At 46.5% G+C, this 27,159-nt stretch overlaps 1 protein-coding gene across 1 annotated transcript in view; it reads left to right on the top strand.

Annotated features, from left to right (window-relative positions):
• The first annotated feature begins 24,949 nt into the window (after positions 1–24,949).
• The window catches only part of SLC7A10 (solute carrier family 7 member 10), a 748,564-nt gene continuing 746,354 nt past the window's right edge, over positions 24,950–27,159 (top strand). Inside the window, exon 1 of the mRNA XM_069639254.1 lies at positions 24,950–25,365. Coding sequence (XP_069495355.1) covers positions 25,197–25,365 — 169 coding nt within the window. The 5' untranslated portion in view covers positions 24,950–25,196. The remainder of the gene's footprint in view (positions 25,366–27,159) is intronic.

Genomic DNA, 27,159 nt, shown 5'->3' with positions numbered 1-27,159 from the left:
CATGTCATGTTGGGTGTTTTGTCATTCACTTGCAGCCATTGTGTGTGACAGACATGTGTTAAATTGCATTATTTACATTGGGGGTGTAACATGTAATTGCCTTTGATATGTGGGTGGGTGTGATAGTTGGTTGGGCCTTTTGGCAGGGGAGGATGGGCATTACGGACATGATTGGGGAATGTTGGGACCCAGGTGCAGGGGGGCATGGATTGGACATGGGTGGGGGCCTGCTGGCAGGTGCCCCACAGTGCTGGGGGGTGGGGGTGGTGGGAGACATGAGTGGGGCCCTGGTGGAGGGTGACCCTGGTGGCTGGGGTTTGGGGGTGGTGGGAGACATGAGTTGGACATGGGTGGGGGCCTGCTGGCAGGTGCCCCACAGTGCTGGGGGGTGGGGGTGGTGGGAGACATGAGTGGGGCCCTGGTGGAGGGTGACCCTGGTGGCTGGGGTTTGGGGGTGGTGGGAGACATGAGTTGGACATGGGTGGGGGCCTGCTGGCAGGTGCCCCACAGTGCTGGGGGGTGGGGGTGGTGGGAGACATGAGTGGGGCCCTGGTGGAGGGTGACCCTGGTGGCTGGGGTTTGGGGGTGGTGGGAGACATGAGTTGGACATGGGTGGGGGCCTGCTGGCAGGTGCCCCACAGTGCTGGGGGGTGGGGGTGGTGGGAGACATGAGTGGGGCCCTGGTGGAGGGTGACCCTGGTGGCTGGGGTTTGGGGGTGGTGGGAGACATGAGTTGGACATGGGTGGGGGCCTGCTGGCAGGTGCCCCACAGTGCTGGGGGGTGGGGGTGGTGGGAGACATGAGTGGGGCCCTGGTGGAGGGTGACCCTGGTGGCTGGGGTTTGGGGGTGGTGGGAGACATGAGTTGGACATGGGTGGGGGCCTGCTGGCAGGTGCCCCACAGTGCTGGGGGGTGGGGGTGGGGGTGGTGGGAGACATGAGTGGGGCCCTGGTGGAGGGTGACCCTGGTGGCTGGGGTTTGGGGGTGGTGGGAGACATGAGTTGGACATGGGTGGGGGCCTGCTGGCAGGTGCCCCACAGTGCTGGGGGGTGGGGGTGGTGGGAGACATGAGTGGGGCCCTGGTGGAGGGTGACCCTGGTGGCTGGGGTTTGGGGGTGGTGGGAGACATGAGTTGGACATGGGTGGGGGCCTGCTGGCAGGTGCCCCACAGTGCTGGGGGGTGGGGGTGGTGGGAGACATGAGTGGGGCCCTGGTGGAGGGTGACCCTGGTGGCTGGGGTTTGGGGGTGGTGGGAGACATGAGTTGGACATGGGTGGGGGCCTGCTGGCAGGTGCCCCACAGTGCTGGGGGGTGGGGGTGGTGGGAGACATGAGTGGGGCCCTGGTGGAGGGTGACCCTGGTGGCTGGGGTTTGGGGGTGGTGGGAGACATGAGTTGGACATGGGTGGGGGCCTGCTGGCAGGTGCCCCACAGTGCTGGGGGGTGGGGGTGCAAGGGGACATGTGTTGGTGTTCATTAGTTCAAGGAGACGTGCCTTTGCTGGGGGGCATGCCCATGTTGGGTGGGCTGCCTGCGGGACATGACCAGGGATGCAGGGTAGTCCCCTGTGGTGTGGGCTGCCTGCAGGGGCCGTGGAGGGTGTACAGGGTACACCTGGGAGGAGCCACACTGTCAAATCACATGTGGAACTTCCCGCGCACCCCTGAAATACACGCGCCCAGGCTATTCGCGTGTGGAACTTCCCGCGCACCCCTCAAATTCACGCGCCCAGGCTATTCGCGTGTGGAACTTCCCGCGCACCCCTGAAATACACGCGCCCAGGCTATTCGCGTGTGGAACTTCCCGCGCACCCCTGAAATACACGCGCCCAGGCTATTCGCGTGTGGAACTTCCCGCGCACCCCTGAAATACACGCGCCCAGGCTATTCGCGTGTGGAACTTCCCGCGAACCCCTGAAATACACGCGCCCAGGCTATTCGCGTGTGGAACTTCCCGCGAACCCCTGAAATACACGCGCCCAGGCTATTCGCGTGTGGAACTTCCTGCGCACCCCTCAAATTCACGCGCCCAGGCTATTCGCGTGTGGAACTTCCCGCGCACCCCTGAAATACACGCGCCCAGGCTATTCGCGTGTGGAACTTCCCGCGAACCCCTGTAATACACGTAGCCCGCTCCCCCAGGCCCGATCGCGTGAGGAACTTCCCGCGCACCCCTCAAATTCACGCGCCCAGGCTATTCGCGTGTGAAACTTCACGCGAACCCCTGAAATATACGTAGCACGCTCCCCCAGGCCCGATCGCGTGTGGAACTTCACGCGAACCCCTGTAATACACGAAGCCCGCTCCCCCAGGCCCGATCGCGTGAGGAACTTCACGCGAACCCCTGTAATACACGTAGCCCGCTCCCCCAGGCCCGATCGCGTGAGGAACTTCACGCGAACCCCTGTTATACACGTAGCCCGCTCCCCCAGGCCCGATCGCGTGAGGAACTTCACGCGAACCCCTGTAATACACGTAGCCCGCTCCCCCAGGCCCGATCGCGTGAATAACTTCACGCGAACCCCTGTGATGCACGTACCCTGCAAATCGCGTGTGACACTTCCCGCGCACCCCGGTATACATGCACACGTATTTTTTGTCAGCGGGTGTCCGTGTTTGTGGGTACCCCTTTGCACGTCATTTTTCCTGGAGGGCCACAGTATGGGACATTCATCATGGCAGTATATAGGTGCTATTTGTTGGCGCACCTTTTGGCGCACATTTCTTACAGCCGCAGAGACGCTACCGCCTCCTTTCTTGTGGCGGTCGTGTTTGTGCCTGTGCGCTGGTTTGAGCGTGCGCTTTTTTCCCCTATTCTATTCCATGAATACGTGTTGTAGGCGAGCGTGTGGGCGTTCCGCGCACTTGTGCCCTGTACTTCCCCCGTGACGCCCACGTTTTGGCAAGTTGTTCCCCATTCCGAGTGTTACGCCCGTGTTCCGCCTACTTTTATTGCGTGCGCCGCGCTATGTGCGATTTTCGCTGTGGCCTGTGCGATTTTCGCTGTGACCTGGCGCACGCTGTTAGATGGCCTGTGCGCTAACGTGCGCCGCGCACTTTTTATCGCACATCCGCTGGTTTTCTCGCGCACGGCCTTCCATGAATCGACGTGCGCTGCTTTTCGTGCGATTTTCGCACGTTCACTGCGATTTTCGCTATTCCACTGCGATTCGCACGTTTTTGCCCACTTGCGCCGCGCTAATTATTCCATGAATCGGCCTCTTTGTGTTTAGAGATTCGTGCACACATGAATAGGGATTCCAGTCTTCAAAATCCGTAAATTAAGGGCATGAACACATTACCTTCGAAGTATGTCAGTGTTTGTTAAAAACAACTATAAAGCATTATGCCACTTCATTATTAGCCCTTTGCTGCTGCACTGGGACCATTTCTGCTCACATCGCTTCCACTTCTGACTGCAGGATTACCCAGTGACGCCCAGTTCTACAGATAGACTCCCTTAAAAGGGCGTGACTCTGCTCTTCACCAGATCATCCCACCACAAGCCTTTCCCTGGCTGAAACCCTTCACAGTTCGCAATCTCTATATTATTTCTGTTCTGCGTGTAAAATAATGTCTTCCTGGTTGGGTATCTCCCCCCATACCGCCCCCTGCCTGCCCGAAATCCGTGTGCCTGCTTAAGGTGCTGTCTCGGGCACTGGCTTTCCGGGCAGACTGCAGTGCTGCAGTGTGCAGTGCAACACGCTGTGGACCTCACGCATATTTTTAAAATGAACAGTAACACCGAAAATAAAAATAAAAATGCACGCCGAGAGGCATTTCGCCTTCATGGAAAATGGCAATCAGATGTTTTGTGTGCATTTCGTGGCACACGTCACTGCTTTCATTAAAAGCGTGCGTCTGCTTACCTTTGAGTCTCCAGCCGAAGGCCTCACTCCCGTAGGGACGGCTGCTGCCTGCTACCTGACCTGCGCAATATGTGTGCAGGTCACATGCGGTTCCCCAGTGCCCAGACCCTCGAGCGCACGCGCCAGCCTTGAGCCCTGCAATAAAGACAAAAAAAAAAGTGCAGCGCCTGCAGCAGCCAATTCAAAAGAAACCACCCAGGAGGATTCACACCGCCACGTGTATCCTTCTCTTCTGCACCAAAGAGGCCCTGTGAGGCCAGAGGCCTACCGGAGGATGTCCCGGTGTCCCGGTGGGGCAGTCCAGCCCTGTTTCTAAGTGTGTGTGTGTGTGTTTGTGGTGGTCCGAGATGATTTTGGTGAGCAGGGGTAAGAGGTTTGTATAACAAAGGCATTTTAAAAATGCCTTTGTTGCACAACCCCCCCACCCACCGGCCAAAACCAGCTCTCCGTGTGAGGTGCTGTTGGCGCCCAGGGGACAGGCATCGTATTTGTTTGCAGGACATCTATAATAGATTACCAGTAAAAAAAAATACCATCCCTGCCCCTTGGACCACCAGTGCCTGGCATTCACACATAAACACATTGATTGTGTGCATGTGTGAGGAGCTCTAGACCCAGGGGACAGGCGTGTAATTTTTTTTTACTGGGCATCTATGATAGATAGCCAGTAAAAGAATCATGCTTTACCTCAGTCCCCCCAGCGCCTCGCATACACACAATCACATTCATCTTGTGCGTGTGAGGTACTGTGTCCCAGGGGGCAGGCATGGCATTTTTTATTGGGAATGCCCAGAAAAGAATGCCAGCCTAGTCCGCTGGATTCCTAACGCCTCACATGCAATGTCAAACCTGACCCTTTAGTCCCCCAGCACCTTGCATGTACACACAATTGATTATCTGTGCATGAGAGGCGCTGGAGGGCAATGAGGGAAGGAATGCCATTTATTAATGGCCATCTGATAGATGCCCAGTAACAAAATACCATGACTGGGCCCGCCAGCAGCTCGCATGAACACAATTAATGTGTGCCTGTGAGGCGCTCGGTTCCTTAGGGGGCGGGCATGGCAGTTTTTCCTTGGCATATATGCCCAATAAAAAATGCCATGACTGTACCCTGAAACCCCAGCTCCTGACACCCATCTGTCCTTGGGACCCCCAGCACCTCACAATCACTCATAATCACATTCATCATTAATGTGATTATGTCTGACAGCAAGGCACTGGCACACCACGGAGCAGGAATGCTGTTTTTTACTGTGCATGGTTGATAAAGGAAGCAATATAAGTGTTATTATGTAGCTAGAGTTGCATGTTAATGCAGCCAGTCTAGCCATTTCTTATTGTGGTCTGAAAATGTATATTGGGCAGCTTTGATAATGCAAGCATGATCAGTGGTATTATTCTTTCTGCGGCATAACATTTTGTATTAGGCATCTTTGATAAAGCAGCATGATAAGTGTTATTATGAAGCAAGACTGGCATATTTTAGGCAACCAGTCTAGTCATTTCTTTCTGAGGCACGACATTTTGTATTGGGCATCTTTAATAAAGCAAGCAGGATCAGTGGTATTATTCTTACTGTGGAATGACATTTTGTATTAGGCATCTTTGGTAAAACAGCATAAGTGTTATTATGTAGCCAGACTGGCATTTCAATGCAGCCAGTAAAGTCATTTCTTATTGTGGTATGACATTTTGTATTGGGCTTCTTTGATGAAGCAAGCATGATAAGGGTTATTATGCAGCTAGACTGGCATTTTAGTACAGCCAGTTTGGACATGTTTTTTTTAGTGTGGCATGCATTTGTAATGGTAAAGCAAACTGGAGTATGTTCTTATTTGGGGATAAAGCCACATATTGGCCAAACAAACAGGGACATGTTTTCTTAAATTATCATTACTGGCATTATGCACAAAGCAAACATGAGTATGTTCTTATATGGGAATAATAGGGTATAATGGTGCAGTCAGCATGGAAATGTATGGGCACAGCCAGTATGAAAATGTTTTGAACTGGCACATTATGTGTGAAAAGGCATCATGAACTTTTTGTGACGAATCAACTTCTGGGGCACCAGTGGTCCAGGGATGAATATCGGTTTCTAAAGCATCAATCAGCCCCACACCTCTAGTACACCAGAAGGGATCCGAAAAAGATTGGAACAAAAGTCAATTATAAACCTCCTTGTCCAATTTTGGTAACATGGACGGAAGGGAAGGCTTATCTCTGCAAGGTTGTGCATCGTTGGTTAGTTGCAACACAGCAAAAATACAATTATAACCTGATGATAAAAGGGACTGACCAGTCAAGGTTGTATACAAATATCTACTTTATTGTTATTACAATAGACAGTTCTAGCACACTCAAAAATACCACCCACCCTGTGAAGGAACACAGAGGACAGACAGTTTCACGAAGGAAAGAGATGCACTCTGGATACTGACAGGAGGGTTGTAGAGGAGGAGCCAAGTACCTCTACCGGAGGTCCCGCCCCCATTCTGCCTATATGTTGGCAGCCAGAAATTGTGACATGCTGAAAGCCAATAATGTACCTATACCACGAAGAGTCCTTGAAACAAGGTATCCATTGAGAAAACCCTATATGTATCCCTGAAGAAATTACGATCTACTGAAGGAAATTCTGGAAGAAGTGTGAAGATGAGGGAAAGAGAAGAGAAATGATGCACCCATAAGAGATGCCAATGAAGAAAGAATATAGACCTTATAGAATCTGATGACGAAGTAGTGAATTAAGCAACATTTCGGGAGCAAAATGAAGATTGCACGTGCAGAGAAGTACTGAAGAAAGTACAAAACCAGTTCAGTAGACATAGTAATCATGAGTCTGGCCATGTAGTGAATAGATTGCAGCCGGTGCCGCCAATGTATATACATATAGGAATGTATAGAATCTGGATGTTCCACTGCGCATTTTAGCAAACTTGGATCCCGTGAATGAAAGGGTTGGAAGTGTGGCGCAGTTGAATAAAATAGATGATGGCGAAGGAAGATTCAAGAAGGCTTGCCTGGCCCAGTGTCAAGAGTCGGGGCTGCCAAGAGCCTGGTTATCTACTCGAGAAGATACAGGGAACGTGAGAATCGAGCTGAACTCCTGTTTGAGGTGTAACGGAAAATCATTAGAAGTCCCAAGGTTTCTTCATTTAATAGTAATAAATACAGCAAAGGAGCTCAAAACGTGGTCTCTAGTCACATGGTCAGATGAAAATAGACTTTGGGGCGAGCTACACCAAGACCAGAAGTAAAGGCCATGCCTTCACTCACTTTTATTCTCAGGCACAGTGAGCCTTCACAAGGCCGAGTTCAAATTAAGTAATTGAATGGCAGACCACAGGAGTGATGATGGATGTTGGGCTAATTGAGTGGGAGGCATGACCAAAGCTAACCCCCCATCACCTGGAGTATCAGCTTGTGTGCTGCTAGCGAGTGGAATATTCCAGAAGGGTACAAGCGTGCCAACCAATTGTATAGGGCCACGTAGTAAGGAGCCCTATAGTTGAGAAGCCAATAGAACATTGGGCCTCATTCCGAGTACGGCGCTAACCAATGGCGCTATTAACGCCTTGGTTGACGCCGTACCCGGACCGGCAGCGCCTTGGTGGTTGGCGGAATTACCGCCCCATTCCAAGGTTGGCGGGGCGGTAATTCCCCAAACCCCATTTACCCTTCCCCATTCCCATTCTTGCCCCATAGGGCATAATGGGAGTGGGGAAGGCGTCAATTACGCCACCGTAAATTACGGTGGCGTAATTAACATCAAGGTCCCTTAGCGCCATGGTATTTAACGCCTGCTAAAAGCAGGTGTTAAAAGCACCATGGCGCTAAGGGAACTCGGAGTATGGCGGTAAGGGATTACCGCCACCGCTCTCGTTAGCGGTGGCCGCTATCCCTTACCGCCATACTCGGAATGAGGCCCATTGTGTTTTATTATGACACGGAAGATGACTTGGGGTAGGCTTAGTTGCACACCTGACCTTAGAGACCCAAACACGATCGCTGCCCCTACAGAAAGTATACTTAGATGTTCCCTTTAAGCCTATCAGGTTTTCTTATTTTTCCATGTAGTATGACATCGCTTATGACACATTTTTTAGTATAAAGTTGTGTTTTCTCATGTAAATCGTCGAGAGACTTGAGCTAACATCCGTTGATGTCCGTTGTACTCCTTTTTTTAGATAATTGGTAATAAAACAGATGTGTTTTTTTCCAAACTTCCTAAATCGGTCTGATTATTGATGTATGAGTAAGATATGCATCCCCATCCATCTCAGATACTGCTACCTCGTCTTAAAGGACCCTAATGGGTTCACTTGGTAGCAGAGAGAGGATGGTTCAGTCCGTCAATCAGTAGGCTTTTAGAACTTTCAGAATATCAGGCGTCCTTTGCCATTTAGCTGGAGGATTGCAAGGCTTCCTCTGGAGAGTGGCCATTATTGAACTCTTGCAAGAAGACTGATAAAGGTGGGAAGAGTCCCTCTTTCATGAAATCCCTCCTGTTTTCCACAGGTGCTGAGCGGACCGAAGGCAACGGTGGCTGATTGGAGGAGGAGACGATCCAGAGGGTCAGGAGTTGAAAGGCGAATGGTGAGTAGATTGAGGTGGCTGGCAAAATAGGGGAATGGGGATTGTGGTAAAAGTATAAGGTAATGGGGGGTTGTTTGGTTAATATATGACGAGGAGTGTCTAGACAAGGAGTGTCTGTATAGCCCAGAGCCCTAAGCTCAAGGAGCTTTTAGAAGGAGTCATTTCAAAACCCAAAGAGGGTACTTAGGCGGCACATGGACAAGGTCTATGAGAGGGAATTATTCAAACTCCTATCGGTATTTTAGGGGCAAGAGATAGCAGCAAAGAGTGCTAAGAAAATATGTATGTGAAAGTCGACTAGTTTGTCTGTTTGTGTATTTTGTCTATTGGAAAAGTGAAGTGTCGAAGAGCGACAAAGATAGGCTGTGCCGAGTAGAGATCAAAAGTTGCTATGTATCTTTTTAGTCATTGTCGGCGCCGACTGGATAGGTAGATTGGAGTAAACTGAGAAGTAGAGGCTTTGAGCGGCGACTGTTGGTGCACGCTCATTTCTGTTATTTTTCTGAAATATATTTTGTGTAAATTAACACTAAGTATCAACAGTCAATTGAGACTTGTCACAATGGGGAATGCTACTCCACTGATGCATCTTTGTAAGCAACTGCCAAAACACGCACCCAAGCTCAAACAGTAAAGGGTGGAATGGGTTAAGTGTACAGCAGACAAGATGTTCATGCCATGGCCACAAGGGGGATCACTGTCAAAAACGGTTTTAAAACACATGACCACATACTTGCACGCTGTGTATACAGGGAATAAATTGGAGAAAAGGCTAGCTAGTTTAGAGCTCTGGAAAATGTATCAGGAGGAATGAGAAGATCCGCCTCCTGAGGACTGGATGCTTAATCAGTGTGGGGGGAAGGTGTTGAGCCTTCTGCTCCCCTTATCCCACCCAAAGTAAATGGTGATAGTGCAAAAGATGCAGAATTGTATCCATTAAGGGAACTAAAAGCGGCAAAAGGAAATAGTAATCCAATACATGAACCACATGCTTATAGCAGTGATGAGAGCCCCGAAGGATTAAAGGAAAGGAGATGACATTTAGGGTCTTATAAGACATAGAGGAGAAAAACAAATGACTGAATGTATCCCTAGATATAGAATGGAAGATTAAGAGGTGGAAAGGAGAAAAGGGTAAAGCTGACAATGTTACGCGCATACAGAACGAATGGATGGGTGGACAGATACTGCTCAAACTTGATGGGAAGAGTATTGAGGAAGTAAGGCAAGGGGAAGATCAAAACGAGCAGGAAAGGAAAGACAAGACAGGAAATGTGAGAAACAAATGAAAGAAGATGAGCATAAAAGGAAGAGTAGACAAAGACAAGAGCAGATTTATCAGGAGGAGCAGCTAAGAAAGGAAGAACGGGCAGAGGAGCTAAGGAATCATGATAATAGGGAGAGAGCAATCGAAGAACAAGACATGTTAGAAAAGAAGAGAGAAGAGGAAGAAGAACAGAAATTACGAGATAAAAGAATGCAAAGACAAAGGGACTAAGAGGTGCATAGAGCAAACAAAAGAAGGGAAGAGAAAAGACAGGAGGAGGAGAGAGTTAGATGGGAAGCGAGGAAGCAAAGGGAATCAGATGAAGATATGGAGCGAAAAAGGAGACAGATGGCATGTAATATTGATTGCATTGAGAAAGAGCTGATGGAACTGAGTCCCGTAATATCATGGGGCATGAGTTTCTCCCATCACAAGAAGCAATGCCAGGACCGTCTAGGGTAAACCTAGATGAGAATTTAGAGCATTGGAGATAGGATCAATAAAGCTTATCAGGAGATGAGAACAAAAGGTAAATCAGGAAGCAGAGTAAAAGAAGATTGATCTATAGTTGCCCAGCCACGAGGCAAGGAAGGAAGCTTGTTCAGTCTCAAGCATAGAGCCTTGTCTTTAGACAGGCTGACTTTAAATAGGGATGAGAAAGATGAAAGCCATACTAGTTGGGGACTGGAAATGTCAGACTAAGACAGAGAAACCTTCCGTGGGGAGGAGGGAGAAAGTACATGTGGTCCCGAGGGATGTCTGCAGACAGATAAGGAAGTGAGATGGTCAGATTTAGACCAACCTGAAGATAGGACGTCAGATCCCATGGCGGACCCAAAGAGACCTGAAGGACGATCGCATAAGTGAGAGGGGGGGAATCGCCACAATATGTAAACAGGTTGAGGTCATTGCCAGGTAGAAGACAATCAGGAACCATTGTCCCCCCTATGGATAGGCAGATGATGGGTGCCGATTGCGGATTTGGGTTCACGCAGTTCCCCTTATTGGAGAACGGAGGGGCCAGACCGCAGTATATCCCTTGGCCCAAATTGACAAGGATAATTTAAGATGTAAACTCCTAGTTTAATGGCGGGTTCGGGGAAATGGATTTATGAGTTAGAAAAGATGACAGGAGGAAATACTCTGGCCATAGGGGACATTAAAGGTCTCCTACAAGCTATTGTTGGGGAAAGGGCTGATGACATTTGGACGAGAGCAGATTTTTCAAGTATCACGGCACAAAACACAGCTCATGATGGACTGCCATTTAATAACTGTAGGGTGGCTGTTTGGAAAGCGCTCAGGGTACAGAATCCTGATACGTTAGATATGGGTGCAATTATGGCACTTAAAATGAAAGATGATGAAGATCCGCTTGCTTATATTCAAAGTACTCAGGAATGCTGGACTTTGGAAACGCGAGAGCCTTGGGGGAAATCAGTGCCAGTATTTTACCACATTTTGTGTCAGGGATTGCCAGAGCAGGTACAGAGACAGATCAAAAAACTAGTGGGAATGGAAGCGGAGCCATGGGCAGAGATGCAATTGACTATCGTGCATCATTGCTGATTGCTACAAGAGAAAAATAAGAAGAAGAAAGATGCTAGAAAACTCAATGAGGCTAAGTTAGTACAGAAGAAATTGTGTGCCATAGAAGGGGTTGTACTGACAAGCGGAGAAGGGCTGGGAACGCAGCAAGCAGTAGGTACATTGCAGGCGAATAATCAACGCCAATCAGATCAAGGAGGGAATGGGTTTCGCTAGGTTTATGCTGCGAGGCAGAGGAATGGGTTTCAGAGGAAGGGGTGGTTTCCAGAATAATTCAGAGTGGGTTTCAAAATAACCAGAATGACAATCAAAATATGCAAGGAGGATAAATTAGAAGGTTCCCTCCTATATGTTGGACATGTAGCTGACAGGGCACATCACACAACCTTGTGGGAGCCACTGGTATGTACAGAATGAGCAATTCTCAAGAGGGGGGACAGCTTATTGTCCCACATATAGCTCCCAAAATAGGGACGGGTTTGCCCAAGATCAGACAATGTACCAAGTACAAGCACCACAAAAGCAACAGGCTTTGCAACCTCAGCGAGCACCATTGAATATGCCGCAAGGGCAGTCACAGCACGCACCCATGCAGATACAGCAGAGTGCAAACACGGGGCAGTTATTGACACCTAGAGTAGGGGGTTTCACTGTCGTGGGAGCAAGTCCTTTTACAGGTACGGGGATAAGTATGTACCCAAAATAGGACAGCTCACAGGGTGACTTGATGTGTTCAGTACTATCAGTGACACCAAACCCCCAAGAGGAACCAAGGGTTGATGTTACCAAAGGAGGCAAATATTTTTCTTTTTTAGTAGATACTGGGGCAACTCACTCATGTATACGAGAGGGAAAAGATCAATTATCGAGAAATGCCATGAATTCTCAGGGCTTCTCTGGAGCTACAAGTAGAGTTCCTTTAACTAATGAATTACCAGTCTCTATAGGAGAGTGTGACATGTCTGTACGGTTATTGTACTCAAAACAGAAACCGGTTAATATTCTGGGCCGAGATCTAATGACGAAGTAAAAATATTATGATTTATTTTACTGATGAAGGCATAGTGTGTTCCACTCCAGGGATACGTTATATAAATGTGGGTGAGTTTAGCATGGCGTTTACAGGGCAAATAGCTCTGCAAGGGTTGACATTAAAGCCAGATGTCTTTCTGTATGGGGTACGCATTTTGTTGACATGGCTACCCGCTCTAGTGGGAAAGATTATGAGAATACCTTATGAGTTCTTGGTCAGGCCACAGGTACCTATGGGCGAAGAGGGGGGACAGACTAATGCCCTAGAGTTACAGGCAGCCATAGTACGAGGGGAATTGGCCATGTTCGAAGGAACCGATGACAAGGGTAGGCCATGGAGAATGGTAATTGCTATTGGGGTAGGGTATAGATTGACTGAAGTCAAAGACAAAGATATGTTTAAGGATGATCCGTCAGATGATGAAGTAGTATTTGAGATGAGTATTACATATTGGATCAGAATAGAGAGAAGGGAAATCCCACAGCGAATGGTGATAGTGCAGCAGCACCCAGCATTTTTTGATGAGGCCATGGAAAAAGTGCTAACCTCTTTATGGACTACAGGCCCCTATGACGTAGGCCTATTGGAGGGGGTGGGAGAAGTTAAGATTAAGCTGAAACCAGGAGCAATTTTACTTCAAGCAAGGCTGTACCTGATGTCTCGAGAGGCGGACAAGGGTATTTTTAAGACTATATCAGCTATAATGGAACAAGGTATCTTTGTGACAGTGTAATACTGCTGTGTACCACTTGAAGAAATCGAAAGTGGGGTTGTGGAGATTAATTCAAGACATGAGACCAATTAACTAGATTGTAGAGGCACAGTTTCCTCTGGTTCCCAATCCTGCGACAATTTTATGTAGCATCCCCACAGAGGCATGATATTTCGCAGTGATTGACTTGAAAAATGTGTTTTTCTCAAACCCGTTGCATAAGGACTCCTTAGACCTTACATCATTTACATTTTATCAGACTAAGCTGAAGAGTACTCATTTGCCCCAGGGGTACTGTGAGTCTCCATCGATTTTTAATAGGGTCCTGCAGATGGATTTAAGCAATATCGATTTGCAAAGTGTTGTGCTGCAGTACATCGATGACATTTTAGTTTGTAGTAGGACAGAGGATGAATGCAGATGAGATTCGATTCAGTTAATGACTATCCTATCAGACAAGAGATATAAAGTAGACAAGGAGAAATTTCAATATTGCCAGGAGGAGTTGTTGTACATAGGCCAGTTAATTTCGCATGACGGAAATAAAGTTACACCTGAAAGAGCTGAGGTGATTATGAAAACACCAAAACCGCACACGATAAAGCAAAAAAGCCAAAGTGAACAAGGAAAAAATAGAATGGACTGAGGAAATAGAGGGAGGGTTTGAAAAATTGAAAAAAGCTATTTCTACTGCTCCAGTTTTAGGAATTCCAAATTAGTCTGAGGAGTTCTTCCTGATTTCACACACGAATGGGACAGTTATGACAGTGGTGCTAACACAGAGGATTACACTTGGGTATAAAACTCTGGCATATTATAGTGGGATTTTAGATCCAGTCATGAGAGGACACTTTCCTTGTGAACAATCACTGGCAGCAGCCACGTTCATCATTGTGAAGTCTACAAGCATTGTGATGGGGTATTCCATAACTTTATTTGTTGAACATGCATTGTTTGCTGTGTTGGGAAAACCTAAGGGTACACTGACATCTCAGAGAGCTTCTGCATATGAGGTAGTTATATCGAATCCAGTGATAAAAATAATCTGGTGTAAAATAGTGAACCCTGCCACGTTTGTAGCCAAACATGTGACATCGGATGAGCAAGAGCATGATTGCACAAACTATGAGGCGTTCTATGAAGCGAAACCGAGGGTGAAGAAGAATGCTCTAGCGGGGGGAGAGTTCTCTCTTTATTGACGGGTCATCAAAAATGTATCAAACTGATGGAGAAAGTAGTTCTGGGTCCCCTGTGGTAAGGTACAGAGCTAATGGGGAATTTGAAGTGGTAGCAAGTGCAAGACTACCGTCTCACTTTTCCACACAGGCTGCAGAATTGGTGTTGCTTATTGTTGCACTTGAGAAACACGCACGGCAGGAAGTAACAATGTACAGTGACTCCGACCTATGTGACGTTAACCGTGCACACAGGGATAGCATGTTGGAAAAAGAGGGGTTACCTCAGAGCGGACGGCACTCCAGTGCAACACGCTGCATTATTGGACAGTCTTATTAAAGCACTACAACTCCCAGTAGCCATTGCAATAGTTAAATGCGGAGCACATACTAAGAGAACTGACTTTATTTATTGAGAGAACGAAGCCACAGATGAAGAGCCCAAAAGTGTTGCATATTTTCCAGATATTTCTAGTTTTGATACTCCAGATGTGAAGGAAAAAGTGGTCATGATTATGATTGTAAATGAAGGGTTTATTCATTTGTCCAGAACACAGTTGATTGAAGTTCAAGGCAGTGCTTCCCTGGAAGAAAAAAAGTTATGAAAGCGGAGGGGGTGTTCTTTATCCCCCTTTGAAGCATTGTGGCGACAGGACAGCACTGGAAAGCTGGTGACACCTGTAGCCTTATTAAGGGAAGTGCTAGAGCAGCTACACTACCCTGCACATGTAACTAGAGAAAGCCTTGCAGCAGCTATTGCACAGGACTGGTTCGTACCACATTTGTTAGAACATGTTGCTTTTATGTAGTAAATTGCATCGTATGTCAACACTTTACCGCTGAGCTCACATTGTGAACAATCAGAGGAGTAATTCCTCAACTGAACAGTCCTTTACAACATTTACATATCGACTATGTTGATATGCTGCAAGTATGTAGTGGATATAGGTATATGATAGTGGTGATGTGCCCCTTTTCGAGATGGATTGAAGCTGGTCTATGCAAACACCCTGAAGCCACTTGCACTGCAAAGTTATTAGTCCAAGAAGTCTTTCCTAGATGGGGAGTATGTGAGGTGCTGAGATACGACAATGGCCCTATTTTTTTAATGAAATATTTGAACAGATCAGCCTATTGCTTAGTATAAAACACAAGTTTTCTTCTGCTTATCACCATAACCAAACGGAATATGTGAGAGACTCAATGGTCTTCTCAAAGAGAGTATTGTTAAATTGAAATTGGCACTGAAGAAGGGATGGTTGTATTCCCTGCCCCTTGCATTATGTGCATTAAGGAATCAGCCCAAGTCGGAGCATCACCTCACACCCCACGAGCTAGTAACAGGAAAGCGAATGAGAATGCCCCTGTCACCTTCATCAAGGAGTAGAGGTGATGTCCAGACGACTGCAGAATTGTTAACAACTGAGGTACTAGCGTATTTAACTTGTATGACTGCTAGTATCTCTGTAATTTCAGATCAACTCAAGTGCAAGGGGTGTCAGTCCCAGGACACAGATGAAGACCATTCAGCAACCGGACTTAAAGAAATTGTTTGCTGACGATCCCGTTTTAATACGCAACTTCACAAGGAAGTGACACAAGCCCCGTTTTAGTGGGCCGTACATTGTCAAGAATATCACTCCCTCAGCACTGAAGGCGTGTATGGATTCACCTCGGCGATGTGAAGCTGTGAGACCAGGACACCCCCACCCGATTCGGAAGCAAGGCAAGAAGTATTTCAGCACATGCAGACTCGATCGATGATGAGGAAGAAGAATGCTAAGATTGCTGATTAAATAAATGCAAGTGTGCATTTGGACTGTGGCTTACCCCTGGCAGGCTTTATAGATATTTTAGCAGGAGTGAAAAACTAACTGTTCTCAAGCCACAGGAATTGTGTCAATTTGGACTTTAGAAAGTGCTGGTGTGAAAAAAATGGCAGATCTTGACTTCATATTTGGTGACTGGAAAAGGGAGCTGTTCCCTGATTCGATCTCACTGTGTTTCTCTTTGGTCAGATTCATGGTCCTATCTGACAATGTTCATAGACTCCTTCCTGCTGTCTTTGTTTTTTTTTACTCCAAGCTTACCCTGCTCTTGTTGGGCATAGCACTGACATTCACACTTTTGTGCAGGATCCTGTTAAGGATTTCAATCAGGTGACACACACCTTGGTCTCTGCCTAGTATGCAGCGCACAACTGAAATGCTTATCTCTTTAGATTATATGGATTCAATATTGAGATGATACACCACTCATTTCACACACCCTTTTCAAATACCCCGGGCCACGATGGACCATGAACCAGGCTGGTTGGTAAGATACAATATTTATTTATTTATTTATTTTAAAACTCAAAAGAAATCATACACTTTTTAATATGGGGCAGCAATCACCAATGGGGTGAAGATTCCAATGAGAATGTGAGCAATGCACAGGGACATATCTTCTAGTGGAACATATACACAACACAGCAGAATAGGAGCACTTTTTGATTTAGGAAAGATAGCACCCAAGTTAGAATTTCCCCCTGCAATGTTCCCTCAACCCACAAATAATCAACTCTGGGTGGATAAACAGAAGCAGCAGGTAATCAGGAATAAGAAACAGGAAACAGAATCCAAATCTGACCTTCCTCCCCAAATAAGAGAGAAAAATTAACTAATGAATGTGTGTTAAAAACCTTGAAGCAAATATAATTCCTCACTAAAGCAACAATGCAAAGACACTAACAATCACAAAGAATGGATTACCAAATGCATACAGTTCAAAAATGAGTGGACATTTTAAAACAGATTGCAGCAAAATGACACGTTGGAAGCTTTGCAACTTTTTCAATTCCCGCATGAAATTACCCAAACGGTTTTTAATAATCCAAAGTGACATCATAGACTATATTGCTGGGCCGGCTTAGCTAAGCCCGCCTATAAACAACTGGATTGGACAATCAATGTTGGTTGCCTCCCCTGGGATGTGACTCAGTTCAGGAGGTTGCATTTTATGAAGTAAAAAGATTTCCCACAGACCTTTTTGCCAAACATCTGTCATACCAGAATTTACACATTTGTACAGTTGTGGCACCATAATAAATGACATAATCAGGTTACATATTTTATGTAGAGCACAACTGTCCAATCCTGCAATCTGTGAGACATTGTTTTGTCCTTTTATACTATTTTGTGGTCATTTTCAGTTTGAAATATTCGGCCTAAAATACCATAACTTTATACATGGGTGTGGATGATCATAAGAGATGTATGTACAACAATTCGCATTTGCAACATGGATGCTTTTCTTGTAGTCTGCAATACTTTTCCATTTCTGTCCCAAAAGTGTCAGTGAATTCTACCATGTCTTCAATGAAAGCCCATAAAATTATATTAAAAACTCCAAACTTTTTACAGTTTTACAAATTCTTGCTGCAGAGATAAAAAAAAGTTATTAAAGTTTATTTATAAAATAGTCTTTGGAAGCAGAGGGTAGTCCTTTGTCTGTCACTGGACCACTTTTTTTATTTCTTCAGCTGCCACTGACTGTCACTTCAGCCCTGTGTGGGGTGGGGGCTCCCAGTTCGATTGAAGGTTTTATGGCTCCCTCCACTTCACAGGTTAGTGTCCCAGGACTTCTATTGTCTCAGCCCGGAGCACAGACGAATGTCTGACGAGCGTGTGAACTTTCTTTGTCTTGGTCCATTCAAAGTTTTTCAAGCTAGCAATTATCACTTTTGTGTCCTGGAAGTTTATGGTGTGGTTCCCTTCCTAAGGGGAAGCTTTATCTCTGCCAACCTGAATAACCTGTTTTTGACAGTTTGCAAATCCAGCCAAGGAGGTTTAAACCTTTATTTTCTGATATTTGGTCCTGAATTAAAATACACCTGTGAAATAAAATAGCACATGTATGTATTTTCACCAGCCACAAACCCCTTCACATTGCTAGGTAATGGCAGGCTTTCCTTCAACAGTTTTCATTTTTCTCCATTAGTTTTGCAAAAGCCCATTTTTACACATGTGTTGAAAACTGCTAGCATTTCTCTTTAAATTCAATTTTGCCATCTGACTTCCCAATATTGCCTCGCAGCCATAGTTATTTTCTTCTAGGCAGTAGTTTATTTGAAGCACATATGCACTGAAACTGACATGGCTCTGATAGCTGGAGTCTCTTTTGAACTACTGAGCTTTGCTAAATTTGTAAAGAAATGAATGTGCTTTCCCGTGCAAGTAAAAGTGAAGTTCCTTGTTGATTTCTCTCAGAGTTGGTTTGACAGGGCCTGTCATTCAGAAATCATGCCTGGTTTTGCAGAGGCACAATGAGATACTGGGCATGGCAGGGCTTTATTAATCACAGTGATTTACGGAAGAACAAATGCAAATAGCATCAGCAGCATTATTTTAAAGGTGAAAAGTTTCCTTTATAATGGAGATCTTGGGCTTTCAGCAAAGCAGTGCTGCCTTTTCCCTCCATTTCTTTTTTACAGGTAAGAACACACTGGCACGCTCCCTTAGTGTGACCCCATGTTCCATCCTGCCCCTTTGTGCTTGGCAAGAAGGTGCAGCCATCTTTTTGTTGCTGCAAAAACAAAGATTTGAGGCCATAGCGCTCACAGGAGCCAGCGCAGCCATTTTGCTGTTTCTGCGCACATGCAGCTTGGTGATGTGCCAAGGCTGCCTGATGAAAAAGGTTTTCTCCTTCCTTAAAAGTAGTAGTATACATTCACAATGTGGATTATTGAAAACAATGCAGTTCCAGGAAGTGAGCAGACTCAACGACGTGTGTAGAAGCACCAGTGGTGGGGGTCTCATGTACTGGTGCATAATATATGTGTGCACAAGATCTATTATTGTTTTTCTATTTTTGATAATCCACACTTATTATCTTGCTGGTCCCAGGAAGGTAGGAATCCCTTTGATCCTCCCCACTCCAGTGACCTATGTAGAGTTAGATGTTGCAAAGAGACCAAGGCCATACGTGATTATCCCTACACCAGTGACACATGTAAGGTCACCTATTTCTCTGACAAGCGTTCCTATGATTCCCCCCTGTAGGATAGTCTGTTTTTGATATACTCCATGACCAATATGTACAAGCTCATTTGGCAAGAAGGAGATCCAAGAGAAGTGCAAGGGAAGATGATTATGAGTTAAATAATTATCTAGAAATTTGGTGAACAACATGTGGTATCAACACATGAAGGAGGTAGGAAAGAGAACCTCGGAGGAGGATTGCTATGTTTGTGCTCTCCTACATTATGCTATGGGGAAGTCTAGGATATTCATAGCTATAGAGATAGACATCCAAACGGCTCATTGCCTGACTCACCTTGCACTCTGCCATACACAAGTTCAATTCCTGGGTCGAACAGCATCCTTGATATGGGTGACTGAATGGTCAGCTCAAGAAGTAGATGATTAGGTTCAAGATTTGAAGATGACAGCACAGATCAGAGATCAAGTGATAAGATATGAGCAGTCTGAATTGAAAGGAGCAGGAATCAGATGGGAGATAAATAAGAAGCTCAATGGCCAAGGAAAGACTGATGAAGAAATATGAAGATGCAAGGAGAGAGGAGAAATGCATATCTGGGGAACTGTACTTCCTCCAGATGGTTGGGAAGAAGGCATAGTCGTACAACTTTGGCAGTAACAGGACATCACAAACCAGTTATAAATTGTGTAGAGAAAGGATGCAAACCTCTCTGGCTGAAGCTTGCAAAATATTGACATGGGTTGAAGAGAAAGGACGCCCATTGCAGATAGTGCCTCTGGCTAGTGCAGAGCTATGCTTCACAAATAATGGCACAAGAAAGGTTGGAGAAAATTAGCAGCGCGGTCAAACCTTTGATGTACCAGGAATGAAGGATGGAACAGTAGTGATAATGGACCACTACTGGGCATGTGGATCCAGAGCATACATGAAGCTGCCCAGAGATTGGGGAGGACTGTGTTCTATACTGATTGCCCATGTTCCAGCACTGGTGATACCGAAGAGTGACCTGAACATTGGAAAATTCCCAAAAGCAGATGCTCACCTGAGAAAGAGTAGGTCAGTTGGATTCCTCAGTCGAACAAAAAAGAAATAACAATTTCTCAGCTAAATCAATAGAAGCTTTCGATGACATTCCGTATGAACACAGGTTGTTCAGCCAGACTTCGGCGATATTCACGAAAATCTTCATGCCAGGGATTAGACAATGGCAAATGCCAGATGGTTACAGTTACCAGATGGGAGCTCCTGCAGACAATTAACACTACCATCAAGGGATTCAATGCTGTTAAGGAAGAGCTGAGAGCCATAGGACTGATGACTCATCAGAACTGATATGTCTTGGATATGATTACAGCTATGATTAGTGGTGTTTGTGCCAAAATCGGAGAATCATGTTGCACATTTATACATTCTACGATGAAGAGAATGGGACCTTGACAGAGGCCATAATGATCCTCACGAACTTGCACGTCAAGATGGAAGATGAAGTGGAAGACATTGCAGATGACAGCTGGTTTGCATCGATCTTCTCATGGGTTCCACAATGGATGAAGAATATTTTCAAGTTTCTTGGAGTCTTGCTGGTGATGATCATGTTTGGATTCTGTGTGATCAGAATAGTAATCACACAGAGCAAAAATACAGCAAAGAAAGCAACAGGAATAAAGTTCATGATTGATATTGAGTCTGGGCCCAAAGAGCTGACAGATGAAGAAATCAGAGAATATGTAAAGGCCAGTATTCATGCACCTGAGGGAACGAAGTTCCTGTATCCGAAGAACCAAAAGAAGTATGTGGGAAGATGGGTTTACTGTAGCCTGAATGGACAATCTAGTCTTATGACCTGCAGTGTGGATGAACATGTGGAATCTGCAGGATGGCTGAAGGGAGTAATAAAGATATGGACTCCAAAGAAACACTTCTTCAGACGAGAATGTCTAGATGTGAATACTGATGGGAAAGTGGTTGATAAATCAACCAGAGGGGGGAGTGTAGAGGAGAAGCCAAGTACCTCTACCGGAGGTCCCGCCCCCATTTTGCCTATATGTTGGCAACCAGAAATTGCAACATGCACAAAGCCAATAATGGTACCTATACCACGAAGAGTCCTTGAAACAAGGTATGCATTCAGAAAACTCTATATGTATCTGCAAAGAAATGGCGGTTTTCTGAAGGAAGTTCCGGAAGAAGTGTAAAGATGAGTGAGAGAGAAGACTGGTGAAGTCACATGAATCAGAAATGACGCACCCAGAAGAGATGCCAATGAAGAAGAAATATAGACCTTATAGAATTTGATGACGAAGCAGAGAATTAAGCTTCATTTCAGGAGCAAAATGAAGATTGCATGTGCAGAGAAGCACTGAAGAAAATGCAAAACCAGTTCACAAATGTACAGATGCAGTAACGCAAGTAGATGAAGTAATCATAAGTCTGCCTACGTAGTGAATAGATTGCATGCTGTGCCACCAATGTATATATATATATAGGAATGTATACAATCTGGATGTTCCACTACGCATTTTAGCAAACTTAAATCCCATGAATGAAAGGGCTGGAAGTTTGGCGCAATTTAATAAAATAGCTGACGGCGAAGGAAGATTCAAGAAGGTTTGCCTGGCCCAGTGTCAAGAGTTGGGCCGCAGGAGCCTAGTTATCTACTCGAGAAGATACAGTGAATGTGAGAAGCGAGCTGAACTCCTGTTTGAGGTGTAATGGAAAATCCCTAGAAGTGCCAAGTTTTCTTCATTTAATAGTATTAAATATAATGAAGGCGCTCAAAGCGTGGTCTCTAGTCAAATGGTCAGATGAAAATAGACTTTGGGGCGAGCTACACCGAGACCAGAAGATAAGGCCATGCCTTCACTCGCTTTTTTTCTCAGGCACAGTGAGCCTTCGTAAAGGCCAAGTTCAAACAAAGTAATTGAATGGCAGACCACAGGAGTGATGATGGATGTTGGGCTAATTGGATGGGGAGGCATGACCAAAGCCAACCCCCCAGCACCTGGTGTACCAACTTGCGTGCTGCTAGCGAGTGGAATATTCCAGAAGGGTACAAGCGTGCCAACCAATTGTAGAGGGCCATGTAGTAAGAATCCCTATAGTTTGAGAAGCCAATAGAACATCGTGCTTTAGTCTGACACGGAATATGACTTGCACTTGGGGTGGGCTTAGTTGCCCACCTGACCTCAGAGACCCAATGATGATCCCCGCCTCTACAGAAAGTATACTTAGATGTTCCCTTTAAGCCTATCACATCCCCTAGTAGGTTTTCTTATTTTGCCACGTAGTATGACGTTGCTTATGATTAATTTTTAGTTTAAAGTTGTGTTTTTTCATTTAAATCATCGAGAGACTTGAGGGAACGTCTGTTGATGTCTGTTGCACTCCCTCTTTTAGATAATTGTTAATGAAACAGTTGTGTTTTTGCCAAACTTCCTGATTCAGTCTGATTATTGATGTATGAATAAGATCTGCATCTCCATCCATCTCAGATACTGTTACCTCTGGTTCAGGGTAGTCGGTAAAGCAATTGGTTTTAACTTTCCAAGGTTATTTGGTTTCAGCACTAAGGGAGAAATGGGTCGTAAATGTCACTAGGGGCCTTCGGAGACGGGCCAGGGTGACAGAACCACAACGTACCTGGTCCTTGAGATGTTCTTGATGCTCATCAGCATCAGGTTGGTTCCAGGACGCTTTGCAGCTCCTGCGACACAGTTCAAGGTGGGAGACAGCTACGGATATCAGGCAGCAAGCAGTTTGGCAAGCGAGGCTGGACGGATGGCTGCAGACTGGCCAACACGGCAGCTCAAGGTCAAGAATCGTTGTCTATGTGCTGGTTGGCGGATCTGGAACACTGGTCGAGGTGTCTCGGATGGCTTTAGTAACTGCAGCGTAACAACAGTCAGTGGTGCAGCCAGTTTCGGTTCGAGGGCTCGACTGCCTCAAAAATTTCCTTAAAAGATGGATGCTGGTTGATGCTTGTGTGGCACTCCTCCTATCTTCTTCGCAAGGCGTGTGGCATCCTTTCAAGGCGGAGGCACCAAAGCTGTGGAGAGTGTGTGCAGGCAACAGACTTGACCTTTGTTCAGAGACTGTCTGGCAATTCCCACCTAGGAAACTTGCTGACAGAACCTAGCAGGACACGCTGTGTGCTGGCTGGGTGCCAGTTCTGGAGCTGCTCGATGTGTCCTCTGAGTCCGGTATCTCCCTCTGTTCCCTGGGAGATGTTTAGGGGAGGGATCTTGCCAACCTCTTGGAAATACTGGCCTTCCTTCACTGGCGGAAGATTTAAGGCAGGCTGTACCTTCAGCCAGGGTCTTTCCTGCTTCTGGTGAAGCTTTCAGTCAGTCTCCTAAGTGGGGGGTTCAAGACTCTTTTAAAGCCAAATGGGTCCCAGTTATTGGTGCAGGTTAGACCTACCTTAATGAACCAATGCTGGGTCCCCACCAACAATCTTCTGTTATGCGTGAGGTCAGAACCAGAGTGCTCTGCAACAGGAAAGGTAAGGGGTGACAACATGTACTCCTAAGTCCCACCCATGTTCCTGTCAGTTGTAGATCAAAGTGTCTCTCTGGTTAACTGAGCCCTCTGTGACTCTTGATCAAAGTGCGGGTCTCCCTTGAAGTTTGTGATGAGAGCAAACTCTCTCTCTCCTTTAAATCACATACTTCTCCCTCTCAAAGAGGTCCGCTCTCCAGGGGTTGCCTATGGTAAATAGTAGACACAGTCATGCATTTCACTGCCTTTCATACAGAGGGGTGGGAACTAGCTTCAGGTTGACACATTGCATACCAAAGAGGTGTTGGTCCTGCCTTCCTCTTGTCCGTCCTGCAACCAAGACCCTTTGCAGGTTGGCGTTATTTATTTCTCATTAGTATGCACTGCTACCAGCCAAACTAGACAATGGGGAGGCAGATCCATGGGGTGTTTGATATTTTAATTAGGCTGCCCATGGCCTGAGAAAGGTGTTCCTTCCCCCTTCTTGAGATGCTTTGATATACTTGTGGCTTTCACATTACAGCTGAACATGACAGGGGAGGACGACGCCTGTAGGCTGTGTCCTCCCGGAGTATACGTGATGTGTTTCGTGTGGTGAGCAGAGAAAATGTGTGCAGAATTGCCTCACACATTTTCAGAGATTGATCTCCCATCATTCATTTTTATTAACAAAAAATCTAAAAGCCCAGGCGAGCGCACACACTCTGAGTGTGGATGGTCGAATTCCTCACACTATTGGTGACTTGCATCTATTGGATGTTTTCATGAGTTACCCTACAAAACCCAATTGCAAATTGTTTGGCTTTTGACCACATTTTTCTCAAAAGTGTGCTCTATTTTAAAAAGATTCTCGGGGCGACAACTACCCGAACCACCCTTGAGTGGTGCCGGCTCCCTCGCAACGCTTGGTCGCTCTGGCATATCTGGGGAAATGATTTATGCCGCTCCAGTTAAAAAATTCACCACCCGCCATTGAGTAAAATCAAAACTGTCCGTTGGCTGCAACGAGTAAGTTGGAGGCATTTGAAATAAAATACGGTGCGGAAGATGACAACGAATTAAACGCAATATACACAGCACAGACACATTTTAGATTACTTGGAACTGTTTTGCTAACGCAGAGCATAAAGTCGGGGTTTTAGTAACAAGTGTGCCCCTATTCCTGACGTAAAACGGATGTTTGCTGGAAGGAGAGTGCAGAATTAACAAATAGGGCTACAGGCTGCGTGAGCGTGCGCGAGAGGGGAGTGTGAATATGCAAAAAGAGAGGAGTGCCCGCCCGGCGAATGCGTCCCAAAGCGCATACCCAAACACTGCTCGCATGAATGGGGCTGAGGGGGATTGATGGCTGTGGGTGTGGCTTCCAGCAACAACGGGGGCTTATCTGCCCGGCAGACAGCACTGCCTGGGAGGCCGAGCTCATTGCCAACTTCACCCCCTTGCCATATGCGTTGGCAGGCTGGCTGAGCTGGGCAGAGGGATTCAGCACGGACGTCCAAGTGGCTCGGAGAAATGGCTGGCGAAAATCACCTCAAGAGCCTGAGCAGGAACAACACGCACCCCGACCCCTCTGCGCCGGCCCAGGCATCGGCGACGGACAATGCCACCTGCGATAGCAGCTCGGAAAAGGTGGCACTCAAAAAGGAGATTGGACTCGTCAGTGCCTGCGCCATCATCATAGGTAAGCAGAGGGAGAGGGGACACCGGCGGGGGTAACTTCCACCTCTCTGAAAGAAGTTAAGATGGCATGCCCTAACTACCAATTGACGTGCAGCTGTGGGAAGAGTATTGGACTATGGCTTTTGGCGCAGTCACAGCTGCTCCAACAGCTCTAGAGTAATGTTTGATCATGTCGCCTTGGGAACAGTGCACGTGCAACTCGGTAACTTTTCAGGGGACGCAGGTGCCTCGCCTTTACTAAATGGCACCCTAGGTTCCATGTCCTGCCTCCCAGCGTAAGTGCCGCATCTGACAAGCTGAACAGCTCACCTTGAGCTCAAGCGTCGGGGGTCTTGTGAAACCCACGAGCCAGTTCCCGTTGACAGTTTGTAGCTCTCATCATCAGGTGCCAATTTTACTTCTGTCGAAGTGATGTGGAGGAAAAGGATGTCCCTGTTTCAGTCACGCATCCAGCACTCGCAAGCGACATAGTGCACCACACACACCCACACACACACTCCATAACCCTCATCATTGTAAACCGCATTACTGTGCTGTCCGGTACCGGTAACGGATGCGACGTTCATTCACAAGTCCCTACAATGCTCGCTAGATGCTGTTCCCGAATCTCCGAAATGTACTCTGTGCTTAACAAACTCTGATCTAGCAGAATTCAGAACCGTGCAGGGCTGCGCGGCAAGATATGCCACAGCGCTAGCAGGCAGGCGGCGAGCGCTTTATACACGTTACAGAGAGTGTGCACCAGCTGGAAAGAAAATGCATCAATGCCACCCATTATAAGGTTTTGCATTATGCAGTCATATATTACCCTTGCCTTATTGGCCTAGCAGGGGCCGGCTTAAATACACAAAAATGCAGGAGCGAAAATGCATTTGCGCACGCACAAACAGCTTTTGTGCGTATGCAATTGGTTACATGTGATGCGTTATAAAATCCCAAACAAATAAATAAACAAATATAATTATACATGCACAGAATGGTTTTGTACTCCTGTGATTTTCCAGTCATCTGGCCCCTTGTGGCTTAAATTAATCACCACTAATCTCCCTTTTTGTGTATCCTACATTGTGTAGGTTCCATGCCCTTTTCAACACTGCCTGAATGGTCTTGACTTTCCACATCTCTGCAGTGTGATGTAAAACCTTAGCTACTGTGGAGGAACCCTGTGGTGTAAACTGCAATGTGCGGGGCGCATGAATATTGGTTGCTCCATCTCATGTCCTCCATGTGTGCTAGATTGCATAAGGCAGTATGATTATTAGGGCGTTTGCTGAGGGCGGACCTGGCTTCAGGAAGTACCGGGGCGCGTTGCAATCATAGGGGGAAGAGCATGCTGAGGGAAGCAGAGAAACAGGGGAGCGGGGAGCTCTCAGCAGAGGTGGGGAGGGTGGGCAGTGGTGGCAGCTTGCACCAGCTGACATGTTTAACTTGTAATCAGTCACTTTCTTTTTTTGATTGGTCTTGGTTGGAATCTGTCATTAAAATGGTTGCTAACTCCAGAGCAGGGGGTGTCCCATCTTTAACCCAACAGAATGATCTGTGCCAGCCTGGAATGTTTGCGGCTATACCAACTTACTTAGGGCCTTACAGAGTTTGAAGTCCCCCCTCAATAAACATATTCTGATGTGGCAAGCAATTATGGCAATTAATCACTTTGATATGGACGGCTACCAACCCTTTTCAAAAGCTGTGCTTAAGGGTCCATTGGGGCGTCCTTCTGGAGGCCTTTTAATTGCCATAGATCTACATTTAAAAGTGCCCTATTATTAAGTTGACACACAGCATGATGGTCTTT

This window comes from Ambystoma mexicanum, chromosome 1q, assembly GCF_040938575.1.
Source record: "Ambystoma mexicanum isolate Mex_15411 chromosome 1q, UKY_AmexF1_1, whole genome shotgun sequence".
In the NCBI taxonomy this organism is placed as follows: Eukaryota; Metazoa; Chordata; class Amphibia; order Caudata; family Ambystomatidae; genus Ambystoma; species Ambystoma mexicanum.
This window is presented reverse-complemented; position numbering and strand designations above follow the sequence as displayed.